The following is a 25,636-nucleotide window of genomic DNA, read 5'->3' on the forward strand; positions in this document are numbered from 1 at the left end:
GCATTTCCAAGACCTTAGTTGAGAGACCTGTGTATATATTCAGCAGACTGTTCAATGTGGTGATTGTATGTTATGCCCTTATGTGATAGATGTATGTTTGAAATGGCGGACCCTCCCATTCCAGCTCAGCTCTGTGGAGCAAGAATACCCAGATACCTGGATGTGTGCCATGAACCCTGATCCAGAACAGGATAGGTGTGTAAGAATCAAAAAGCAGTTTACTTAATTGTCTTTACAACAGTGCACCAGGTAGGCCACTTTAATAATGCTTCTTATTCTTATATTAGATGTGAACTGAATTGAGAGACCAAGTAAAGCCCAGAAGAGGAATAAAAAATAGCAAGTCATAGAATTTAAGAAATAGAGGAGGAGAAGGAAATTAGCTAAACCTTACAGCTATACCATACCATACACCCTGGAGAGAGCTACACCTCTCTCCATAAACATTCTAACAAACTACATAGTTTCATCTACTAGCTCTGGTTCTTTGCCTGGGGTTTGTGTGTATGTGCCTTTGAGTCAGTGTTGACTCCTGGGAATTGCCTGGACAGGTCCCTGCAGTTTTCTTGGCAAGATTTCAGAAGTGGTTTGCCATTGCCTGCCTCCTAGGGCTGAGAGAGGACTGGCCCAAAGTCACCCAGCTGGCTTTGTGCCTAAGGCAGGATTAGAACTCATGGCTTCCCAGTTTCTGGCCTGGTGTCTTAACCACTACACCAAACTGGCTCTCATTTGTAATTTATATATAGCCATAAATTATTCATTCCATTTTCCCTGACAATTATGTTGTTTTTTTATGCATTATTTTTAAGATACATACTTTTTGTTGCTTCATACAGTTTGTCTCATATTTGCTGCGTAGTGTTTAGGTTCTCAGCCAACCACATAACATCTGCATATAAAAGTACACACACATTTCACATTCCCAGTCAATACACTTATGATGTCACCACAACCAAGGAGACAACACATATTCTTGTCTTAATTCCTGCTATGTGTTGAATCATTTGCTAGGCATTCTTTTTATTCTCATTTGTTTTCCTTCTGTTAAATACCATTTTCCTTCCATTAAATACCACTCTTAACCATAGTCAGCAACTTACCTTCATCTCCATACTCACAGAAAATATTTCATAATTCAAGTTTATTCACTTTACCATATGCCATAGATAGAATCAAAGCCTCCTTTTACAAACACACTTAAGATCTCTAATTTAGAGTCTTAACTTGTAAGCCAGTGTATAGTTGTACACATACACCAAGTGTTGTTAGATGTGGTAGTAAATTACTTTCCTGTATCTTTCAGCAGACCTCTTACTAGAAGAGTGTCCACCATATTTTTGTATTCAATTGTGCTACTCACTGATGCTCAAAACAACATGATTCCTTCTAAATGATCATTATATCTATGATTTATGTAACATTTTGGAGTACTTTGTGTACATCGCATGGTAATTCTTACAACAATTGTGTATAGTAGATCAGGATAATAATTGAGATGCTAGTTTGCCCTGTTGTTTCTGCCTGCCCCAAGAACTCAGAGATGGAAGGAGGCATCTTCTTGGCACATGAAATGGGGGCAGAGGGTTTTTCTCACTGAGAAAGATTTTGATAGATACTTAGTTGCTCTGCGCAAGCACAGATCTTTGTGCAAATGCACAGATTATCATGATAAAGGCACAGTATTCAAACTGTGTTCCCCTGAGCCCCAGGGTTCTCTGAGAATCACCCAGGGATTCAACATGATAGTTTCTGTTTACGTCGTATTAAATGCATTATTGCAAAATTAATTGTAACATTTTGTTCAAATAAAATATATTACATGAAGCATATTTATTAATGGGATCTGCAGTGATTTTTCATAATTGAGAAGGGTTCTTTGCGTATCTCAAGTTTGAAGGCCACTGTGATAATCAGATTCAGATAAGCAATGTGTCCTGTTTATTGAAGTAACTCTGGTGTGGAGCTTCATCTTAGGCCCCAAATATGGGAGTCTAAAGCCATATATGCCTTTCTTTACCTTACTGAGCTTTCTTTTGCTTTTTTCTTCCTCTGACAGGTGTGAGGCTCCAGAGCAGAAGCAGAAGGTTCCTCTGAGCCTCTTGAGAAAAGAGAAATCGCAGGAAGATAAACAGAAAGAGCTGACTGATAAAATTCGCCTGCAGCAGGAGAAGCTGGAGGCCTTGCAGGCAAGTTTGGGTTCTGGATCTTCCACTGTGTGGATTTCATACTCCTTTCAAATGGTACCCTTCACACTGTTGTACATTTACAGTGAGCCTCTTGTTATCCACAAGGAAGGTAGCATGCACGCTAAATTCACTTGTGTAAACCTTAGAACAATTACAGATGGCTAAACAACCACTCATTCAGCAACCGTTCAGACTTAACAACCGCATTGAATGAGTGGTACTTATGGCCGGTCCGCAAAGTTCTGCCATTGCGGTGTCCCCGTGGTCACATGATTGCTATCCAGGCACTCAGTGACTGGCAATTATGACGTCATGGTGTCCCACGGTCAGATGATCGCCATTTGCGACGTTCACTGCCAGCAAAGTCAGTGGGGAAGCTGGCAAAAGGTCGCAAATGATGACATGACGTCACACTTAATGATGGCGTGGGATTCGCTTAATGACAGCAATCAGAAGTGCTGGAACTGCTGTTGCTAAAGCAGCATGGTCACATAATGTTGCACTTTGCAACTGCGTCGCTTAGTGATGGAAATTCCAGTCCCAATTGCCGTTCCCAAATACAAGGGCTACCTGTACTTAGAAGTAAGACTTCTGTAACATGAAGCACCACTAGTCTACAACTTGGAGTTGAATTCACATTTTAACCAAGAGTTTAAATCTCTACTTGGTTTCAAATTTCCATTACTTGATATTTAGGAACCCCGGGCATATCATTTGGCTTTATGTTTCTTCACTGTTTTGCTTGCTTGTGGGAAATGGGTTAGTGCTCCCGTATACAGTCCTCAGCTTTTGATCACAATTGGGGCCGAAATTTATCTTGCTAAGTGATGTCATAAAGCAAGATGTCGCGTGACAGTGTCACTTAGTGATGGCAATCCCAGAACTCCCATTGCTTTTGTTAAGCGAATTCCACCAGTCATTAGCTGAGGTCCCTCCCAGCCCCGAGCCTCAGTAAGGTAAGGGACTGCCTCCAACTCCCCCCACCTGCCTATCTATCCCCCCATCTCTTCCCTTTTGGCCACCTTCACCCTTCCTTGTGGGGTGGCAAGCAGCCCCAGAACTGCTTGCTTCTGCATTTTGTGGCACCCCAGGCTGGGGCTAGGCTTCCTGGTGTGCCACAGCTCTGGGGCCGCTTCTGCTTCTTGCAGCACCCTGGGCTGGGCTTCTTGGCACGCTGCAGGAAGCAGAAGCAAGCAGCAGCCCCAGAGCTGCGGCACACCAGGAAGCCCAGCAGTGCAGTGCAAAGGGGCTTCTTGGTGCAAAGGGCCTGGCCAGGCACATCTCGTCAGCAGTGGGAGCAAGGAGACAGCAAAGGTCAGCGTCAGTGGCAGCAGGGGGCCAAAAGAGCATAAACGGAGGGGAGTTGAAGTGCCCCTACAGTCGTAAGTGTGGGCAGGCTGCCAAGCACCCAAATTTTGATCAACGGCCATAACTTTGGGGACCAGTTGTAATTCCCTTCATTCAGCACCACCGTAACTTTAAATGGTCGCTGAACGAATGGTTGTAAGTTGAGGACTTCCTGTATATGTGTGTATGCTTAATTACTGCAGAATGAAGAGATGACTTGTATCTATGAATGAGCACAGCTAAATTGGATTTGCGTGAAAGTAGTTCACACCTGACACTTTGAGGCATTTGAGAGAAATTCTTATTTCTTGGCACACCAAGAGTATTTACTACTTAATAACCACAACATAAGACTGAACCAATATTTTCTACTTCTGTTTTGCCGGCCAGTTACTGGGTGTCAGGATTTTCAGTTGGTTTTTCAGTTAGATTTTCAGGATTTTCAGTTGGGTTTTGTGTTTGTGTGTGTGTGTGTGTGAAGAAGTAATGTGAGCAAAGTTCGCAGTTGTATGTTAGTGGCTGCTATTTTTCTTTTCCAGTGTATGCCCAGGTACAAAGCTATATAATATTCTGTTATTCTGACAGGTTTTGCTGGAAAGGAATGGCACCCTGGCTGAATTCTGGGGAATAGATAAGTTCTTCCGCACTTTGCCAGTGGCTTGACTCCATTGTGTTCTCTTTGATCACATATATGTAGGTTCTGAGGTTCCACAGACCTTTATTTAGAGCATTCTAAGCCATGCTTTGTTAACTGGCATTTCTGCTATAGAGAAATGCATTCCGTGATTTCATTCTTCTGTGATTTACTGAAGTAGTTGCCATTGGCACTTCACTTGCAAGAGGCATGACTATTTCCACTGTATCAAAATCACATCCATAACTTTTTCTTTCAGTAAATTCATTGGTCTCACTGGTACTTCGCTGTCTTGAGTTACAACTTTCACTACTGCAAATCAATTGTTTTCTCTCTACCATTGGCATTGATAAAGATTTAATTGCAAATCATTTTGCAATTTCTTTGCATCCATTAGTTGCATATCTGCTATTTCTGTCCTCAGATACTTCTTGCCATTTGTGGAGGTTGCTCCTCAGTTACACACTGAACTTTCAATGCTACATTGACCTTCATTGTGAAGAATTGTGTTCCAGAGTCATTGATTTCCTTGCCTCCACCATCTTCTTCCTTCTGACCCAACAGCATGTGATTTTACTCCCTTTTTACTGTTTTGCAGAGCCATTTATGTGCATGACAGGTCCTTCACTTCAAGCAACTTGGTTATCATTGGATGATACAGATTGGTTTAATCACACTCCACAATTCCAGTCATTAATCTAAGCTTTCAGTTATTGGCTCCATTCTTTAGGTTATCTGGCTTTTTTTCTCACAACGAAAACAGAAACTTTTCATTTCAGCAGTATTTGCCAGCTTATCAGCTTCCCAGCGCCTTGTTTCTTCTCCCAAGTACTCTCTACCAGTACAGAAATACTGCCGGTTTTCTGGTATAAGCTGAACATTGCCTCTCAATGGGGCCTTTGATCTAAATTTTGTCCTGCCTCCTCTCTTGTAAAGTTGAGTTCAGCTCCAGGCGACCATGTTGATACGATTGTACAAATCACTTGGTGTGTAAAGAGAGGCTTGTACCTTTCTTCAGTACCACATGGCTTACTGTCACAGGTCATGGGGTACTCGTGGAAAAGCGTAATCAGATTCAAAACTCTTCTGGTCTTGTGTCATTTTACACTCTTCATCAGCTGTTTTCTTTGCCATATGGGGGATTTCGTTTCCGAGGGAACTATAAAACCTTTGCAGCTGAGACAGAATCTGGGGTTTCTGCTCCTGGTACTACCCACTTCAGAAGAAGGACTATAGCATTCTCCACTCTGGTCTCTCATCATGTCAGTGGTTTCATTCTATCAAATAATTTACAGATGTTCACTATCAGAGCTCAAAGTTGTTTACTTCCACATGTTCGTACATCCATGATACTACAAAGTCTTGTGTTTTCTGATTCTTTCGAATGTCAGGTCTTCTGTTTAGACTCATCACGGAACTGAGAATAGTTGAAAAAATATATCACTGTGGTATTAGCTTCCTTTTAGACCCAGGTATGAAAGCTTTTTGTCTATATAAACCATATGTTCTTGATGGACTCCACTTCATATGAGCTTTGTTCTGGGATCTGCTGCATTCTTTTTTCTAAGTTCTAGGTTTCTGTATACATTTAGAAGAATTATACCTTTATGTATCATTCCAGGCATAATTTGTAGACAGGATTCTGGATTCCAATCCACAATGGAATGTTTTATCGTGCGCTATCTGGTTTTTTATATGTTGTAATTCAGACAGACATGGTCTAGCAGACTCTATGCCAGATGGCCAGCATGTGATGGTTGCTGTCCACCTGCTTGTGACACCTGGCATTGGCTCCTTAAGGAATTTCTTTATCCTCTGTATTGATTCTACCCATCTTACTTGGCATATTCATACTGATTCCTCCTTCCTGTTGAAAGTGATATTTTCCTATTTTATTTTGACAGCCTGTGAATGAAATATAGCACAGCATTCACTTTTCAGATGATTCTTGTAACTCCGCTTTTATATTGACCAGATTGTTCACCAGATCTCAACATTTTTTCACCACAGCAGCTTCAAATAGGAATTGCCAGTTCCTATCTAATCATTTGACAATGAAGTATAGACACTTTTTTTAGCTTTTTCTTCCTTTCCGCATGCTTGATAATCCTGATATTAAATCTAAGCTGGAAATTCTTGGAGAACTTCTGGTTCAGCCATATGTAATATGCAGTGACTGATATGCATGTGTGAATGAGCCATCACAAAATTCAGTGCTTTTCATGTTACCTAGTATACAGCTGCCAGTAGTCAAATGATGATGCTTGTATATGTGGATTAGGCCTTGTAGCAGTCTCCATAATCCCACATGGATTGGAGTGAGTCATCATAGGCTTATTAAAATATCCAGGGAACAGAGAGGTGAGCACAAGACCAACTTTAGTAGAGAGGGTAACCTTCAGGAGTACGGTGGCTATTCTTACCATGAATACCTTGTTCCACTTGCTCTGTCCAGAAAACTACCCTCGTACGTTCTCATGCTGACCTGAAGAAACTGCCTCTGGAGGTCACCACACGGCCTGTTCTAGAGGTGAGTGCCTCCCTGCCACTGCTATTTACAGAACTGTTCCCTTCTGACATACCAAAGGTAATCCAGGTAATCCTCTGGTTACAATGGCAGTTGGGACCAGAACTTCCATCACTAAGCAGTGTGGTTGCAAAGCTTGACGTGATGAGACTGCATCGCTTAGCGATGGCAGTCCCAGTTGCCACTGTAACCCCATGACCCTGTGGGTCATTAAGCAGGAAGAGGTGGGAGTCCCAGGCAAGGAGTGTGGGGGGTGCTGCAGGCAGGTGTTACAGAGTGCAGGGGGGTGCAGGGGTGCCCCAAGGGGTGCTCTGGGCAGGCACTATGAAGCAGGGGCAGGAGCTGCAGGCACTACGGAGTACAGGTGGGCCAGCAGATGGAGCAAGTGGGTACTCTGTAGCAGGGCTCATCAGAAAAAATGGCAGGAGCTACTTAAGGGAGGGACTTGCAACCTTGTCTGCCAGCTTCCCCATTGACTTTGCTTGTGAGAAGCTGGAGGGAAGGTCGCAAATAGTGATTATATGATCGTGGGACACTGCAACCATCGTAAATGCAAGCTGGTTACCAAGCAGCTGAATCGTGCTCATGTGACCGTGGGGGTGCTACAACAGCCGGAACTTTGAGGACCAGTCGTAAGTACCACTCATTCACTGCCATCTTAACTTTGAACGGTCACTGAACAAGTGGTCATACCTCAAGGGCTACCTGTCTTTTCATCATGTCCTTGCAGAATACGGACTTAGTGAGCAAACCACAGCGGCCACGGTCTCCTCCGCTGCCTGATGTGATTAAGAATGCTCCACGTAGGCCTCCAGTTCCTTCACCTCCTTCCAGGCCCTTCAATCCTCAGAAGAAGGGCCCCCCATCCAGACCAGCCATCAGCTGTTCCAGACCACACAACATGGCACACCGGGAAGAATCCAGCCTTTCCAGGTTACAGCATCACCTGGAGGACCCTCAGAATTGTCCCCCATCCACCTTTGTAAGGCCTCTGTCCAAACTTGCACCTATTGGAAAGATGCCCCCCGAGCCTGTTCAGAATGCCAGAAGCCATCATAGACCCCCCAGTCCCAAACACTTAAAGGTGGTGCTTCCACCAAAGAAACCTGCCTTAATCAAGCATGCCCAGGTGAGAACCATTTTTCTAAAATTTTGGGAGTGGGGAGGAAGTGTTTCTCTCTGTACTATAAATGCCTACTGCCTTTGTTTACAGAACGCTCCAGAACATTCATGAAAACAATTTTGATTATTTTTTAAAAGAAATAATGAACAGAAATAGTGCTCTTGATGCGAGTAACCAAAAAGTCCACTACGGTATACGTATCCTATTCTGCTAATAAAAAGAGAAGAATCTAGATCCTGGGCCTCACACTAGAGTGCTCCAAGAAAATCTAGACCTTGTGAAAATTAGGCGTACTTATTCACATGGACTTGGCCACTTCTTGTTTGATATTTAGATCGCACTAGTGTTTCAAAGAATGCATATTATTATTTGCACTGATCAGCTTGTCAGAATGAGGCAGGAAATATAGTAGCTGTTCCATCAGAAGTTGCATTTCAAACCATTTGTGATAAATCGTGATCCTTTAGTTAAATTAGTAACTCTCAGAACACATCCATAAGGATATGAAGTGTTTTTTATGGAAGAGTTCTTTGTTAAAGCTAGTGATCCATTATACTTTAAAGATTTGAGTGAAGGAAGCCCGCGCAACTAACAGTTCAAAATTGTGAAGATTCCCCCTGCCGCCATCGGGGTCTGTGGCTTGACAGCTCCTCCCCTTTTCACCATTTTCAGGTCTTTCCTGGCTCAAATCAGTCAACAGTAGCGCCCTTTAATCTGTCCTTGGTGCTGGACCGCTCAGCGTAGCCCTTTGATCATTGCAGCCTGCAGCTCTGTAAATACACCAACCACCCCCACCCCCAAAGTATTCTCACCTACTCTGAAAATCTGGTTGTTTACCATCAAGTACTCTCAACTACCCTTTAGATTTTTATGGATTGACAGGATGTTCCTTCCTGGCACCACGACAGGATATACAATCCTGACATACCACCCCCCTGAAAATAAATCTCTCACCTTCAGAACATCACATTACATTACAATACATTGTGTTTCACATGTTACACATTTCCCAGCCTCTCTATCTCAGCTTTGCAGGGAATTTGTCATGAATTTTTTTCAATAAATCAGGTACTTGTATGTGGTGACTATCCACCATTCACTCTGAGCTTTGGGGAAGTGCTTCCACTGTATTAAATACTGGAAACCCCCTCCCCCCAATGCTGTCTGGAATCCAGTACCTCTTGCACTTCAAAGTGCTGCTCCCCGTTAATCATCACTGGAGCAGGTGGAGGTTGCTCTGGGTGCCAGCGTTCTGAGTCCCTAACTGGTTTTAGCAGGCTTCAATGAAAAACTGGGTGGACTTTTCTCAAATTTTTTGGTAACTGTAAGTGATCACTGATTATCTTGGTGATAGGAAAAGGTCCCACGTACTTCGGACCTAGCTTTTTTGAGGGCTGTGAAGACTTTAGAAAATTTGTAGACAAGTACACTTTCTCCCCTACTTTTAGTGGCTATTCTGGTGCTCGCTTGTGATCAGCATAGTTCTTGTAATTTCCTTAGCGTCTTCCAATGCTTTCTCTATTACTGACCACTCGTCAGCTATGTGTTTCATCTATTCATCCAGTGGGATGATTTCAGACTTACTCTTTGGCAATTCTGGGAATGCCACAAATTCTTGCCTGTTCACCACTTGAAATGGTGAAAACCCTATACTCTAGTATACTGAATTGTTATAAGCCACTTCAGCAAAGGGAAGTAGATCTACCCAATCATTCTGCTGATAGCTGATGTAGCATCTAAGGTACTGCTCCAGCACTTGGTTAGAACATTCACAACCCCCATCCGTCTCAGAGTGATGACTGGAGCTTAGCCCTTGCCCCACACCAATCACTTTGAGGAATGCCTTCCAAAATTTGGAGGTGAATTGTACACCTCGGTCGCTTATGATTTGTTTGGGGGTCCCATGTAGTCTATAAATGTGTTGTAGAAATACCTTGGCCAACTGTCCCACACTAGCACAAGGAATGAATTGGGCTTGGTTTGAGAATAAATCAGTTACTACCCAGATCACTGTTTTGTTACTGCTTTGTGGCAAGTCCACTATAAAGTCCATAGCTATCTGTTTCCAAGGCTGGATGGGGCTTCCTACATTCTGCAGCAGTCCTCTGGGCTTGCCCCCCACTCTTTTTTTTTTTCCATGGCACAGGTTGGGCAACTGGCCACGTACTCCTCCACATCCTTGCAGAGGGATGGCCACCAAAACTGTCTCAACAGGTGCAAGGTTTTTAGGAAACCAAAATGACCAAGCTGATTTTGCATTGTTACATCTCTCAAGGACCTTCTTCCTCAGGTTTGGGAATATAAAATCTATCCCTACTCCACCAGAACTCTTGTTTCTTTGCCAGTTTTGCTTTATTAGCCTGCAACCACCCATTCTTCCCCAGTTCAGAATGCAACTCCTTTTGGAATTCCTCTGCTATTTTGGGGGCAGGTGCGGATTTCTTGTGACCGCTGCTATTCTCAGTTGTGGGATGGGGACAATTGAATCCACTATCTCTTCCCTCTGGCTGTTACGTTGTAGCAACCGGGATAAACCATCAGCCAAGAAATTCTTTCCCCCAGGCAAGTACATAAAAGTGAAGTTGAACCTACTGAAGAACCGAGCCCATCTAATCTGCTTAGGGTTTTGTTTTCTCAGAGTATGTAACACTTCTAAATTTTTGTGATCTGTCCAAACTTCAAAAGACTGAGATGCCTCTTCTAGTAAACGCCTCCAGTTCACCAAAGCCCACCGCACTGTGAACGCTTCCTTTTCCCACATGTGCCAGCAGCGTTCTGTGTCAGTGAACTTGTAGGAGAGATAAGCACAAGGTCTTAGGTATCCCCCTTGTCTTTCTGTAATAACCCCCTCCCCCAGTAGCCACATCTGATGCGTCCACTTGCACGATAGGGGCTTCATGGGGTTGGGGTACTTTTAACACTGGCTCTGAGGTAAGCAATAATTTTAGCTGCTCAAAAGCATCTTGGAACTCTGCTGTCCACTATAACCTCACTCCTGTTTTTTTCACTATCTTAGGGTCTCCTCCCTCTAGTCTTTAACAAATCAGTGAGGGGTAGAGCTGTCTATGCAAACTTGGGTATGAACTGCTGGTAAAAATTTGCGAACCCCAGGAAGCTTTCTGGTTGCCTCCTCATCCGTGGTGGTTCCCAGGCTATCACATCTCATACCTTCGCCAGATCCATTCTGATCTCTTTACATGATACCCGATATACCAGATAATCTAATTGCTCCTTATGGAATTCACATTTTGACAACTTGGCATACAGCTGATTTTGCAGTAGCCATTTCAGTACCTCTCTCACCAAAATTACATGTTCTTCCATTGTTTCAGAGTAAATTAAAATACCATCTAAATAGAGTAATACCCCCCCAGTATAAAAAGACATGTAACACTTCATTTATTAGGTGCATAAATACCCCAGGGCTCCTTTCAATCCAAAGGGCATTACTAAATATTCAAAAGATCCTAATTGGCAATTAAATGCTGTTTTCCACTCATTCCCCTCCTGGATTCGAACTTGAAAGTACGCTTCCCTTAAGTTCGGTTTGGTAAAAAAATTTCCTTTTGATAGGCAGGCTAACATGTCCTTCATCAGCGGTAAGGGGTATTTATTGGACGTGCAGATAGCATTCAGTCCTTGGTAATCTGTGCACAATCTCAGTGACCCATCCTTCTTGGTTCTGAGTAGAACAGGCGCAGCCATCGATGAAGCGGTGGGATGAATGAAACCTCGCCCTAAATTCTTGATGAATTGCTGTAGGGCTTCTAGCTCTTAGGGAGTCATAGAATACAGCTTAGTCTTGGGTAGTTGGGCCACTGGCTCCAGTTCTATAATGTAGTCTGATTTTCTATGAGGTGGGAGCTGGTTCGATTCTACTTCTCCAAATACCTCTGGACTGCCTTGGAATGAAATCACCATCCTCTGCCGTTGTCTCCCCCCACATCTCAGATGCTGTGCCTATCAGTTCAGGTTCAACTTTTGGTTTTCTGGGAGTTGAACCCTGATAAATCCCATCAGCAAAAGTCAGTTGACCAGTGGTCCAATTTACTTGGGGGTTCTGGGCTTGTAGCCAAGCTAGTCCCAACATTATGGATTGATCAGAGATAGGAGCCTCCACAAACCTCAGGAGTCTCTTTGTGGCTTCCTGTTTGCATATGGCTTCAGCAAAGGATCGTTACCTTGTCGTGGTGCTGGAGCTTGAGCACCTCAATGATGCCATGAGCTAAACCATGAAGGGCCACCCAAGACGGGAAGGTCATGACAGAGAGGTCAGACTAAATGCGATCCCTGGGGAAGGTAATGGCAACCCACCCCAGTATTCTTGCCGTGAAAACAACAACAACAGTGTAATACTCCAGTGGATCCCCCTTTATCTCCATCCCATCAAGTTGAATAAAACTGACAGGGGGTTTCAATTTTCTCACTTTCAGTCTTAGCCCGGCCACTAGGACGGGATGCATGAGGCATCTGATGCTCCCCAACTGCAGCACCCCTACCAATTCCACCTTGCCACGATCCCCCAATGCCTCTAACTCAGGGGTGTCCAACCTGCAGCCCATGGGCTGCATGCAGCCCTGAACAGCTAGTAATGCGCCCCCCCCCCCAAATTGTAAACTTTTGACATTATTTTGCAATTTTTTTCATGACTCCGTCATGTGCTCGAGTGTGGACTATGTAGGTGGAAACAATGGAACGCTGTGTAGGGGAGGGGGCAGTGCAGTGCTAACGCCACCGTCACCCACTACACACGTCAGCCTGTGGTGACTTGGTGTTATATATAATATTTCAACCTATCTAAATGTGTTCTGTGATGACAGGCGTTTATAGTAGTTGTTATTACGTAGACATGTAAGGTTTCTTATTTTATTTTTTTTATTTGACTTTGCTTTGTTTATTTGCCTACCTAACAATTTACGATGGGCTTGTTGTGTTATTTTTTAAAAAAATATATTTATTCCTAAATAAATTTATTCCAGCATGGGTTCAACATTGTTTCAACAGGAAACAACCCAAAAAAGAAAACAAAAAAATTTTGGATGAAGGAAGAGTATTCAGTGAAAAATGGACAGATGAGTACTTTTTTGTCGAGACAAATACCAAGGCACTATGCTTAATTTGTAGGGAAAATGTGTCAGTTTTCAAAGACTACAATTTGAAAAGGCATTGTATGGAAAAACATGCTGCCAAATTCAAAGCGTATCAAGGAATTTGTCGTAAAGACAAATGGCAGAACTGAAAAAAAAAAACTGTCTCAACAATTTTTTTTAAAAAGTCACAGCTCAAAAGGACTTTATTATAAAAGCTAGTTATTTCGTAGCAGATCTGATTGCGAAAAAATCAAAACCATTTACCGATGGTGAGTTTATTAAGCAATGTATGGAAAGTGTGGCAGATATAATTTATCCTGATAAAAAAAGCAATTTTTCTAAAATCAGTTTGTCTCACCAGACTATAGCCAGGCGAATTGAAGAAATAGGAAAATCTATCAAAAGAGGTTTGAAGAGTAAAGCTCCTAATTTCAAATGTTATGCCTTGGCGATGGATGAAAGTAGTGATGCTACAGATACGGCTCAACTTGCCATTTTTATTAGAGGTATTGATAACAAATATAATGTCACTGAAGAAATGGCTTCTTTGGTGCCATTAAAAGACACAACTAAATCTCTTGATTTGTACGAAGTACTAAAAATGACATTAAAGTGATTTCCTTTAACCACTGTCAACATACCTGGTATATCTACTGATGGTGCCCCGGTGATGGTTGGTAATAGTGAGGGACTTACAGAATTGATAGAAGACGATGCAAGTGCCGCCGGCAACTCACGTTTGAAGTATCACTGCATTCTACATCAAGAAAATTTACGCGCGAAAGCTTTAAAAATGGATAATGTCATGCAAATTGTCATCAAAGCAGTGAATTTCATAAGGGCCAAGGGATTGAATCATCACCAATTCCAGGAGTTCCTTAGAAGTATGGATGCTGATTATGGGGACATCGTTTACTTTTCTGAAGTATGGTAGCTAAGTTGGAGTAAAATGCAGAAAAGATTTTATGATTTGGGAAATGAAATCAAGTCATTTATGGAATCTAAAAGAAAATTTGTGCCAGAACTTGAAGATGAAAAATGACTCACAGATTTAGCATTTTTGGTGGATTTGACCGCTCATTTAAATGAGTTAAACGTGTGTCTTCAAGGTGAAAACCCACATCACTGCAATGTTTCAAACCATAACAGCGTTTGAAATGAAACTTAAAGTATGGCAAGCTCAAGTTATGGAAAATAATTTTATACATTTTAATACGTTGGCTAAACACAGTCCTGTGAACAGCGAGAAATATGCAGTCTTGCTTTTCAGTTTGATACAGAAATTTGAGAACAGGTTTCGAGAGTACTGGAAAAATCAATATTTTGGTATATTTTTGACTCCATTTTCAGTCGACATAACTACATTACCTCTGAATTTTCAAGTGGAATGCATAGAGTTGCAATCAGACATTCAACTCAAAAGAAAAATTCGATCATGTCTCTCTACTGGACTTTTATAAGAGAAAAATATCCCTCACTTCACAATCATGCTTTATTCATGACCTTTCTTTTTGGCAGCACGTACATTTGTGAGCAACTATTTTCAAGGATGAAGCACAGGAAGAATAAAATTAGAATTAAAATTTCTGACGAGCACCTTGAGAACTCAATGAGAATTGCAACCACTTTCATCAAATCAGACATTGATGCATTAGTTTCAAACAAACAAGGTTAAATATCCCACTAGTGTTACGTCGCCCTCTTTTTTTAAATTATATAATATAATAAAATAAAATAAAATGAAGTTTTATTACTTATATACATCAATTATATTATATAGTTTATGTGTGGCCCAGGACAATTCCTCTTCACTCAGTGTGGCCCAGGGAAGCCAAAAGGTTGGACACCCATGCTCTTAACTGTAACCCCAAGAACATTGCTGGGCAATCTCCACTCACCATTAGATCCATGCACCCATCTGGTATAGCCTGCCCTTCGATGCTGCTTAGAACAGGCTCTTGTTGTTTCCAGGCAGCTCGGCTTCCCCACCGGTCTCATCTCCCCTTCCAAAAGGGATGTGGCAACCTCTTCCTTCGTGCTGGCGGCTTCTCTGCTTCTTGGTCCAGAGGTCTTGCCGTTGTCATCTCCTTCCTTGCCCCTCCACAGGGTCGCATACTGTGGGCAGTGAGCAATGTGATGACCTCCTCTGCCGTACTTCAGGCACAAACCCTTATTTGGCGTTCTTTCTCTTCATCCCATGATCCATGTGCCCCCCTCCTCACGGAGGGAAAAACTGGCACAGTTTGCCTCTTCTCGGTTGTTTGGGTCCTCTGCTTGCGCTTAATGTGGATCCTCATGTCCTCCACTTCACCAGCGAGGCAAATCCTTTAGGGTCCCAGGGTTCCCCCTGGCTAGTGACAATTCTAGAATCTTGGGGTGTAAGCCCTCCTGGAAGTACTCAACTTTCAACAATTCCAGCTAATCTGTTAACATTCCTGCCAGTCTTCTGAATTCCATAGCATATTTGGAAACCAACCTGCTTCCCTGCTTAATATGCTGCAGGCTTGTCTTGGCTCTCATTCTAGAGAGGAGGTTTTTGAATCTCTCCCTCAAAGCGCTCTTGAAACTTTGAAAATTTGTTAGTTCAGACAACTCTGCATCGTGCAATTCCATAAACCAGCCTGCTGCTTCTCCCTCAAGCTGCACCGAAATGTGCCACACCTTGGCATCTTCTGTGGGGAACACTGCCTCAAACTCCTCCATAAACCCCTCACATGGGTTAAGAAGCAAGCCAGGTTCTTATGGTCCCCCTTAAATTTTACCTTCAAATCTCTTCCTCCAAAGCAGGGGTCCTCAATCCCCGGTCTGCGGACTGGTACTGGTCCATGGCCTGTTAGGAACCTGGCCGCACAGCAGGAGGTGAGCAGTGGGCAAGCAAGTGAATTTACAGCCACTCCCCATCACTTGCATTATGGCCTGAGCTCCATCTCCTGTCAGGGAAAGCAAGCCCATTGGCTGCTATCTCCAAACGGTGTGAAGAAAAAATAAAAGGTTGGGAAAAAGAGGAAGTGCTTGAATCATCCCGAAATCACCACCACCATCACCCGGTCTGTGGAAAAATCGTCTTCCATGAAACCGGTCCCTGGTGCCAAAAATGTTGGGAACTGCTGCTCCAAAGGATCTGCTTCCTTCAGGAGTGCCTCGTGGTGGCTCTGCCAGGCACCGACCGTAAGTGGGGTGAGTGACCGCTCTGATTTCTTCCATCTTGTCATCACTGCTCTCCTCTCTTGTAGATGGGTGGACTCCTGCCCAGCACTCTGTTTCTGCAGCGCCGTCTGCCAACCCCAGGTTCAATTTCTGAAGCAGCCGATCAACTATCCCCTGCAGACTCAAAATCTGGTTTCTTGTTGAATTCATTTCCTCTTCCATTTTCCCTGCTTGTGTGTTTGGTGCCGGTGAGCGGTGGTGGGAGTTTCTCACATTGTCACCCACTGATCGGGTCCCTTCTCCATGGTGCATCCCACCTCTAGCACCCAGCTGGGTTTGGGTACCCTCATCATCTTGGTCCAGCACTTGCCTTCAGGTTTGGGGAGAGACTTCGGTTTAACCCCCTGCACCTCTACCTGAGCTTTGACTCTCGGATTAGCAGCTCTCTTTGAGGTTTTGGACTCCTGTTCTTCCTCACTGTCAAATCTCCAAGGTTTCTGACCTCTCCCGCTCAGTTTGCTGGGATGCTCTCTTGTATTGAACTCCTCTCCCCCTTCTGTCCTCTTGGGTGGGGGCATCTTCTAGCTTTGGGTGTTCTGTTCTGTTCCGATAGAAGGCTTTTTCCATCTTGGCATTAATCTCCCTGTGGGAGAGGTTCCTTCAGGTTTTGGGTAGTCCATTTGCTGACCTTCTATGGTAGATACGGGATGTCTGGGTAAGGCAGCCATGAAGGAGTCCTAAATCTTTCTGTGACAATCATCCTTCAGCTGTTGAATCAGTAACATGCCCATAAGGATATGAAGAGTTCTTTATTAAAGCTAGTGATCCGTTACACTTTAAAAGATTCGAGTGAAGGAAACCCGCGCAACCAACAGTTTAAAATCATGAAGATTCCGCCCCACCATCAGGGTCGGCAGCTTGACAGTTCCTCCCCTCTTCTCATCGTTTTTAGGTCTTTCCCAGCTCAAATCAGTCAACTCTATAGTAGCACCCTTTGATCTGTCCTTGGTGCTGGACTGCTCAGCACAGCACTTTGATCACAGCCTGTGGCTCTGTGAATACACCAACCACCCCCCAAGTATTCTGACCTACTCTGCAAATCTGGTTGTTTACCATCAAGTACTCTCAACTACCCTGTAGATTTTTGTGGATTGACAGGATGTTCCTTCCTGGCACCATGGCAGGATATACAATCCTGACACCATTTCAAGTGCAAACAATATCTGTAGGTCTTATCTTTTGAAGGACTGTCTTTCCCTCCATCCTAATTTACAGTATAGATCAGCGATAGCCAACCTATGATACATGTGTCAAAGATGACACGCCACAACGTTTTGGGTAACACGCCAGCATTCACCAACACCCAACAACTATTCTCTCTGTTTGACTTACAAAGAAACTGAAGAAACAAAAGGCACTGCACCTCCCCCCACCCACCTATCTTCCCCCCATCTCTGCCCTTTTGGCTGCCCCGCACCCTCCCTTGCGGGGCAGCAAGCAGCCCCAGAACCATGCGGCTCTGGGGCTGCTTGCCACACCCCAGGAAGCCCCAGCCGCCCCAGTTGCAGTCACCCTCACCACCTCTGAGATCCCTGCTGCGCTATCCTCTGCTGCCTCAGCTCACCTTGCTGTCTTCTTGCTCCCTCTTGTGCAAAGCTGGTTCCTGCAGAAGCTACTTGCAGTTTGTGTGAAGGAGTGCAAAGGGGTGTGCCTTGATGTGAACGGGTGCCTTTGACTGAAGGGATGTGCTTTTGCTGGCTTTGCGCAAAACCGGTTCCTGGAGAAGCTACTTGCAATTTGTGCAAAATTTCGGAAAGGTTGATGCGGGGAACTGGGGAAAAAAGCAGCTGGGGAGCAAATGAATGGTGGGGAGCAAATGAATGCTTGGACACAAACAAATGCTATTGCTTCCTGAGGCTTGCCACCCCACAAGGCAGGGTGCAGGGTGGCCAAAAGGGCATAGGTGGGGGGGAGATAGGCAAGTGGGGGGAGTTGGTTTGGGGCTAGGAGGGACCAAGCCCAGAATGGCTTGGATTGGGGTAGGTATTATTATTTTACATGTATCTGAGTTTGTTTTACTTATATTTCATTTTTGTAATTATTTGACATTTCTTTATAGTAGCACCACACAATTGGATTGGATTTTTTTTTTCTTTAAATAAATGAATATGTAAAGAACTGAGGGACGCAGTGGCACTGCGGGTTAAACCGCTGAGCTGCCGATTGGAAGGTCGGCGGTTCGAAACCGCGCGGCGGGGTGAGCTCCCGTTGCTCGTCCCAGCTCCTGCTCACCTAGCAGTTCGAAAACATGCAAATGTGAGTAGATCAATAGGTACCGCTTCGGCGGGAAGGTAACGGCGTTCCGTGTTGTCATGCTGGCCACACGACCCGGAAGTGTCTACGGACAACGCCGGCTCCAAGGCTTAGAAACGGAGATGAGCACCGCCCCCTAGAGTCGGACACGACTGGACTTTACGTCAAGGGAAACCTTTACCTTTTTAAAGAACTGTTCCTCTTTTGTTCAGGTGGGAGGACACCCCAGCAGAATCAAGTTAGGTATTCTTCATATTTTTGACATGCCAAAACCAAAAGGTTTGCACATCACTGGTATAGATAGTCCTTGTTTAACAACCATAATTGGGACCAGCAACTCAGCTGTTAAGTGACGCAGTCTCTAAGGGAAAAAAATCACGTGACTACAACCGTGCTTATGATCTTATTTCAGCTTTCCTTTGCTTTGCAGACCTGTGAAGGTCGTAAATGCGGGCATTGTTCACAAAGTTCCTCTTTCATCACCATCGTAACTGTTAACAGTTGCTGTCCGCGGCAGTCGCTAAGCAAGGACTACCTGTAGTATTTTAATAATAATAATAACTTATTAAATATATATGCTGCCTGACTCCCAGCAATTTAATCAAATGCTTGTAGGAAGATAGTGCTAAGGGTATGTATGGAGCTTGAAACAAAAGAACAATGCAAAAGGGTAGGTACTTTTTCTTGTTCACTTTGCATAGACAGTTTTCAAAATACGTAATCTTTTTATATGCTGCCATTCTTAATCTTACTGAATTTCACCTGAATTAAGCTGCTGTTTGGAAGTGGAAGAAGTTGATCATTAAGACATACGAGGCGGTCTCTTCTCTCTGCAGGCTTCCAGTTCCCGGAAGAGAAGCATTAGCACAATAGAAGATGAAATGGAGGAGGAGATTGGACTGAGAAGAGAGAAGAGGAAACCAGTCAAACCTGTGACCGTGAAAGAAGAGAAGAAAGACTCGAGTGAGGTAGTAGTTGAAGTAAGTGGGGCAGTCTGGTTGGAAGTAGAACTGGAACCTATCACTAGAAATTACTGTGACTGTTCCACCTCGGTTCTGTTCCTTCTAGAGCTTTTACCAAAGCTTCAGGCACCTAATTTTGGGGGACGTTGGTGAATGAAACGTTCAAATAAATTTTCATGGGCAACTCCAAAACCAGTGTCTGTGGATGTAATAGCTGTAGCCTTAATTATTATGTGGCAGTAGCGTTCATGTGTTTGAGATGATGCCATTGAAGCAACTCATGAGAGTTGATGTGATAAAATGATTGCAGTGTTGTGTAGTGTATAGGGAAGACACAAAGTCAAGTCCATCCATAGCCATGGAAGCTCACTGGATGATTTTAGGCTCAAGCTATGTTGCAGGAATGAACAACTATAGAACTGTATGCTAATCTAAGCTCCTGGAGGAAAGATGATATGAATGAGTGAATGGGCTGCCCAACTCCTAAATGACATTCATAGCTTATTGATAACAACATGGTTCTCCCAATCAGTCCACCAGATTGCCACGCAAATGAAGGAAATGTTGACATAGTATAGCAACTTGGAATGAAATACATTGATGTTGAGTCAGATCTTATACATGTATCAACATTAGGGTTATTCCAGTTTGCAACATAGGTTCCATACTATCATGTCTGTATATAGCTATGGTGCAGGATTGGCTGCACATCTCTATGTGGGGCAGGGTGTTACATTTCCAGTTGTGCAAAAAGAAGCTGTATTTTTGTTCTGGGTGGTATTATACTCTGGATTTTTGGTCTGTAAAATGTTTGATGAAGGTTATTGATTTCTGAATGTATTTGACTTCTCTGCTTTCAGCTCACAGACAGTGCAGGAGAAGAGGAATTAGCAGAAATGAAAAGAGCACAGAAAGGTAAGAATACTTTGGTTTGGTCTGTGTACCTGCAGTGTTTTGAAAGAGAGGTAAACCATGCATAGATTGTGCCTACCACAGGCATGCTCTTCTTCATCTCTTTATGTTAACAGGATCACCTAAGTGAGGTGTGGGGAGCCTGTAGTTGTTCAGATGCTGCTGAATTTTAGTTTAGTTAGCATCCATTATTATTGGAGCCCAGCAATCTTTGCTCTGTGAATTCAGTTACTGAATCTCAGTCTTATATATAACATATTAAGGAAAGTAATTGACCTTGATAGCAATTTTGGTACATTAAAAAAAGGTTGCATGATTTGAACTACAATCTTCTATTGCAGCAGCTGTTCCATTTTGAGAACATGAAGAGCACCAGGCTCCTGTTCATTCTGTCAGGGCTGGTCTTTGAGCTGCCTCTCCCTTTCTGCTTCTCAGATAAAGGGCAGCATGTGGAAGTACGAGTGAACAAGGAGTGGTTCACAGGCCGAGTTACAGCTGTCGAGGTGGGCAAGCAGATGGTCCGTTGGAAAGTGAAATTTGATTATGTCCCAACCGATGTTACCCCAAGGGATCGATGGTAATTTTTAATGTACAGATCTGAAGCAATGGGGGAGGGTTTTTTTGAGGGCTGGGGCACTTAAAGGTTTTGTGCAATGGTAAGGCTGCTGTGGAGCCTTATGATCAATGATGAAACAACTTGTTGGAGCCATGTCATACAAATAGGTGGCCCTGGGATTTTAAGAGAAAAGGCTTTCTTTGTTTTCTTGCTAACAGTATTAGGTCTTTATTGGGTCTTACACATAGACTGTTTCAGGTTCAGTCTGGGAGCATTACAGAGCCCTGGCTTACAGGCAGGAGATGTTCATATTTTGGTGCAATAAGAGTAGGGAGAATAATACCACTTAGTGTTTGATAGGAACTTTTTTTTAGAGGAAAGTTTCTTTTGAGGTCCTCTGTAGTCATTGCTGTTCCTAAGAAAATGCAAAATTGTAAAACAGGAGGAATTTGTAAAAGTTACCATGATGCCTAGTAGCTGTTCATCCCTGGATTTTGCTACATTGTGCTTTTTCAGTTGAATTAGTGCAAATTCAGTGAAATAAATGGCAATTGAAACTAATTATGGCAATCTGTTATAGTCTTGTCCATAAAGAAAAGTGTTTTGTTCCTGTGTTGTCTGAAATGTCATGAGAGGAACAGGAGCTGCAAGTCTTAAGGAACAGAACTCTTTATATTGGGAAAATTCTATTGCATGGAACTTTGGGCAGGAGTCCCACTCTCTCGATACCACCTTTTATACTGGTGCAGTTACCATCCCTCCCTCCTTTGCATGTGCTATAAGGAGCATTTTGGAACATTTCTTTCTGGGAGTATGGTTTATTTTTCCTTCTTTCACTTTTTTCCTTCCTTCCAGTATTGCATTTTTATTTCCTCAAGACTTGTCTCTCTTCCACTATGCCTCCACAAAGTTTACCTTGTGGCAACTCTGCAGCCTCTCCAGCTGCCAGAGATATGACAATAGGCTTTCATTCCCCAGTGGGCAGTTTCTATGTTTGTTCTATCTCTGGAATGGGCACATTCTTGATTCATGCCATCACTAGTAGATCTTTGCTAACAGGCCATGCACAGCAAGACCAAGACTTCAGATTTCCCTTTGGGAAAGAGCCCTGCAGGTAACAGAGGATAAGCTAGATTTGATTCATCTGGCCTTAAGTAGTGAGGAGAACTGGGAAGTCCTAACTCATGAGCGTTTAAATTGGAGGTCAGCCCTTATTAAAGGCGCTATGGGCTTTGAAGAAGCACAAGTACAGGGCGAAAGGGAGAAGAGAGCTAAGAGGAAGGCACGTCAGGCAAATCCTCATCGAACTGTATTCCACCTGGAAACTTATGCCCTCATCGTGGGAGGTTGTGCAGATCCAGAATTGGCCTTTACAGCCACTTACGGATCCACCATTAAGATTTTAATCCTGGAAGACAATCTTACTCAGCTACGAGTGATCACCAACATACAGTGAGGTGTCCCACTATTTTGACATTCAAAACTGAGGGGAGAACTACAGGACCAAATAATTCCATGATATTGGGACATTATTTAGTTCATCCATGAGGTGTCTTGTTCTATCCAAGCCTGAGCGAGGCAGTTGTACAAAGTAGTCCTTCTGATTACAAGAGTTGGCTCTGACTTCCTGAGCTAATTTTTTTTAACACAACACCACTTAAGCACTATTTCTGAACTTTCTGATCCATTTAACTCCAACACTGTGAAAGATGATGCCTACACAGGTTAAGAGAAATGTTTCTCAAGGACAAGATCCAGAATTAGTCACCAGCCCCTCAGTCTGATTGGAGTAACTCATAATCCCCCACATAATGACCATGTTAGCCAATCTCAGTCCAACTTTTGGGCTTGCATATGGAATGATGCCCCAGATAAAGAGTACCACATATTAACAAGAATGGAGGAACTATACATTCCAATTGCTGTAGGCAACACTGTGGCATGAAAGTCCGGCACTTCTGTCTGTATTGCATCTACCTGTTTCATCAACACCAGCATCAGTGGTCTGTCTTCTGTATCCATCACTGAGACTGATCCCTAACGTTAACTACCGGCACCATGCACAGACCCATCAGCCTCATGACCACAGGACTATTTTGCTCCACCATCTGTTTATGACCAAACCTCTAGAATAGTATCTGCACAGCTCCCTTCAGATCTCAGCCATGACCATCCTACAAGGAGACAGATATAGCACATTTTACAAGAGAAGATCTCCATGAGATTGGCTCAGACTTAGAAGGTCAGAGAGCCTCTACCTTGTCCCTGAAAGCATTGGTGAGCAATCTGGCATGTATATCGTCATTGGTATCGAGAACAGCCCACTGTCTCGGCCTACAGGTGTAAGCAGTCCGGTAGTTCAAGGACTTGGTGTTCATTGTCTTTAAGATGCTTCCCTGTTGGCAGTTGCCTCTAGTTTCTTAGGAGGAACCCTTCTCTACTCACCTCCCTCTTGTCAAATAGAGAATTTACATCAGAAACAAGAGGATTGTCAGTTCTTCTGACATCATCCTACCCAGAATTTAGTAGTCACAGATGCCTCCAAGAGCTAGTATCCGCTAAGATAGAATCGTTGATATTAGCTGTGCTAATGGGATATCCCTTTTAGGTGCTGCTTCACCTGCCATGGAAAGCAGCCTTTCTGATCGCAGTCTTTTCAGACAGGAGAACTAGAAAATAGTTGTGCTTAGCATAGGTCCTCCCTACATAATTTCAAAAGGATCAGTTGGTTCTCAGACTGGATTGTTACATTGTTTTTTCTTCGTCATTTAAAGCATGATACCAGCCTTTTTCCAGGATCTGACACACTTGACGTCAGATGGGCTTTTTATGTGTGCAGAAGAGTATCTTTTCACTCCAGCCAGTGACACTTCATGTCATATTTGAGCCTGAAAAAAGGATGCTTTATGACAACAGAGGTCTCGGTGATATCACTAACCCCACCAGGTAGACCAAACCAGGAATCATTTCCACAGAAAAGCTAAAACTACTATTATTGATAGTGGATATAATAACCGAATCTTGCAAGTCTGATTGTGTTATACCTTCTCCCCTTCTTATACCCATGTGAATTAGGGAGGTGTCTGTCTGAGCTGCTTCTATATACTTTCTGCTTGTTTTGGACTTAAGATATGTTTTTCCCCTCGTTTTGGTAACAGATCTAGCCTATCTCCATCAAGATCATCTTCCTTAATCTCTACCGGTGGCCCCTTTTCATATAATACAGGGAAACAATCCCCCCTATTGGAATTTAGGCTTATTCTGCCTTGGTAATGGCAACATCTTGTTTTCTGAAATTCTTGCATTTAGAATTTACAGGATGGATACCAAAGCAAAGGAGGTCCCAGGACCAAAACAAACACCATTGTGTTTTTTTTAACTTGTGCCCATTAATTATAGCACCAGGGGTCCTTCACCAATCTGCCACAGGGAGCCCAAGTGGCAGGGACAGCCTCTGGAAGTTGACTCACAAAGGGGTTGCTTTTGTTGGGCACATTTTATAGCCCTACAACCTCTCTCTTCCTCTCCACCCCCCGAGTTGCTTAGTTTAGGCATCAGCAAGGGAAGGTTGCATATTAAAGAGAATTAAATGTCTAGCAGGCACTAGGCACCTGCTACAACAAAAGGGGGAAATAATTATCTATTTGGGGTCAGAGCAGAAAGTTTGTTATCTCACAGCTCACAATAGTAAATAGGAAGAGCTAGCTTGTCTAAATAGCCTCTCTTCCAGGTGTTAATTGAAAAGTGCAGGTCACAGGACACATCTGCAGTATTCTTCTGGCATAGTCCACTTTCTGAATTCTGCAAGACAGCAACATAGTCACTGTCTACCATGATCATTAGGAATTCAAGTTCAGAGGAGGCCTCTTGCATTAGGATAGCTGAGCTATCCTTGATGTTACAGTAATTTTTCTCCACTATCAAGGAAAGGTGCTTGCTAATCAGCCATAAGTGTCAGTTCACTGAGATTATTAGGAAGAGGAGCCAGTTACAGAGCTGCACGAATATTCAGTCCAGAAATTCATTTCCTAGGCAATTCCATAATTTGAATTTCTGAATGGTTTTAGCCTGTTGAATTGAATGCCTGATATTTGTGCATGTGCAGATATACTCTTTTCTGATTAATTTGTTTGAAATTTCCAAGTTGATTCAAATGTCAGAATCATATTGACTTGATTTTCCAAATTGAATCAGATCAACTTTTCTAATTGATTCAGAAATTTAAATCACATTCTGGGTGACTCGCACACCCCTATTGATGGCATGACTTTTGCTGAAGTTCTTTGAATAGTCAGTCATCTGTGAATTCACACAATCCTCTCCCCTATCGGAAGCTTTCTCTGGAGTTTCTAGGACTTGCTCTGATGGGTCATGGAACTCAGGGAAAGGCAAAGACCACGTTATCATAGGGGAGGTTGTTGAAGGGTAGGACATCTACCAAGGCTGTAAAGCTTTCTGAATGTGGTTCTTTATATTTGCAGAACCTGTGTATGTGAATTCACAGGTGACCACTCGAAATGAGTTGCAAGTTGTAATCAGCATACAGTAGTTAATTTATAACTTAGTTTGCTAATGATATTCTGAGACACCAATTCCTGGGTGCTGTGAATCTTTTTCAGTCTCTCACTTCCTCTGACTCTTCCGGTTTTTCACCAAGCAATAATCACAGGACTGGTTTATCTTTGCAATCCTAAGGGATAGAAGCTTGCTTTTTAAAGTAAACAAGCCAACCCACGGTCCTTAGGAAACTGAATTCTTCATCTAGGGGAGTCTCATTCTGTAGTACTGCTATAATTTCTCTAGTCCTAGAATTAAGTAGCTCTGGTCTGTAAATTGTGA

The 25,636-nt window shown here is 43.2% G+C and overlaps 2 protein-coding genes across 2 annotated transcripts in view; both read left to right on the plus strand.

Annotated features, from left to right (window-relative positions):
- Positions 1-25,636, plus strand: part of PES1 (pescadillo ribosomal biogenesis factor 1) — a 426,838-nt gene that overhangs the window by 56,019 nt on the left and 345,183 nt on the right. The window lies entirely within an intron of this gene.
- Positions 1-25,636, plus strand: part of MORC2 (MORC family CW-type zinc finger 2) — an 84,376-nt gene that overhangs the window by 55,696 nt on the left and 3,044 nt on the right. Inside the window, exons 16-22 of the mRNA XM_063315279.1 lie at positions 90-195; positions 2,057-2,186; positions 6,623-6,697; positions 7,425-7,823; positions 19,204-19,347; positions 20,190-20,244; positions 20,677-20,818. Coding sequence (XP_063171349.1) covers positions 90-195; positions 2,057-2,186; positions 6,623-6,697; positions 7,425-7,823; positions 19,204-19,347; positions 20,190-20,244; positions 20,677-20,818 — 1,051 coding nt within the window. The remainder of the gene's footprint in view (positions 1-89; positions 196-2,056; positions 2,187-6,622; positions 6,698-7,424; positions 7,824-19,203; positions 19,348-20,189; positions 20,245-20,676; positions 20,819-25,636) is intronic.

This window comes from Candoia aspera, chromosome 15, assembly GCF_035149785.1.
Source record: "Candoia aspera isolate rCanAsp1 chromosome 15, rCanAsp1.hap2, whole genome shotgun sequence".
NCBI lineage: Eukaryota > Metazoa > Chordata > Lepidosauria > Squamata > Boidae > Candoia > Candoia aspera.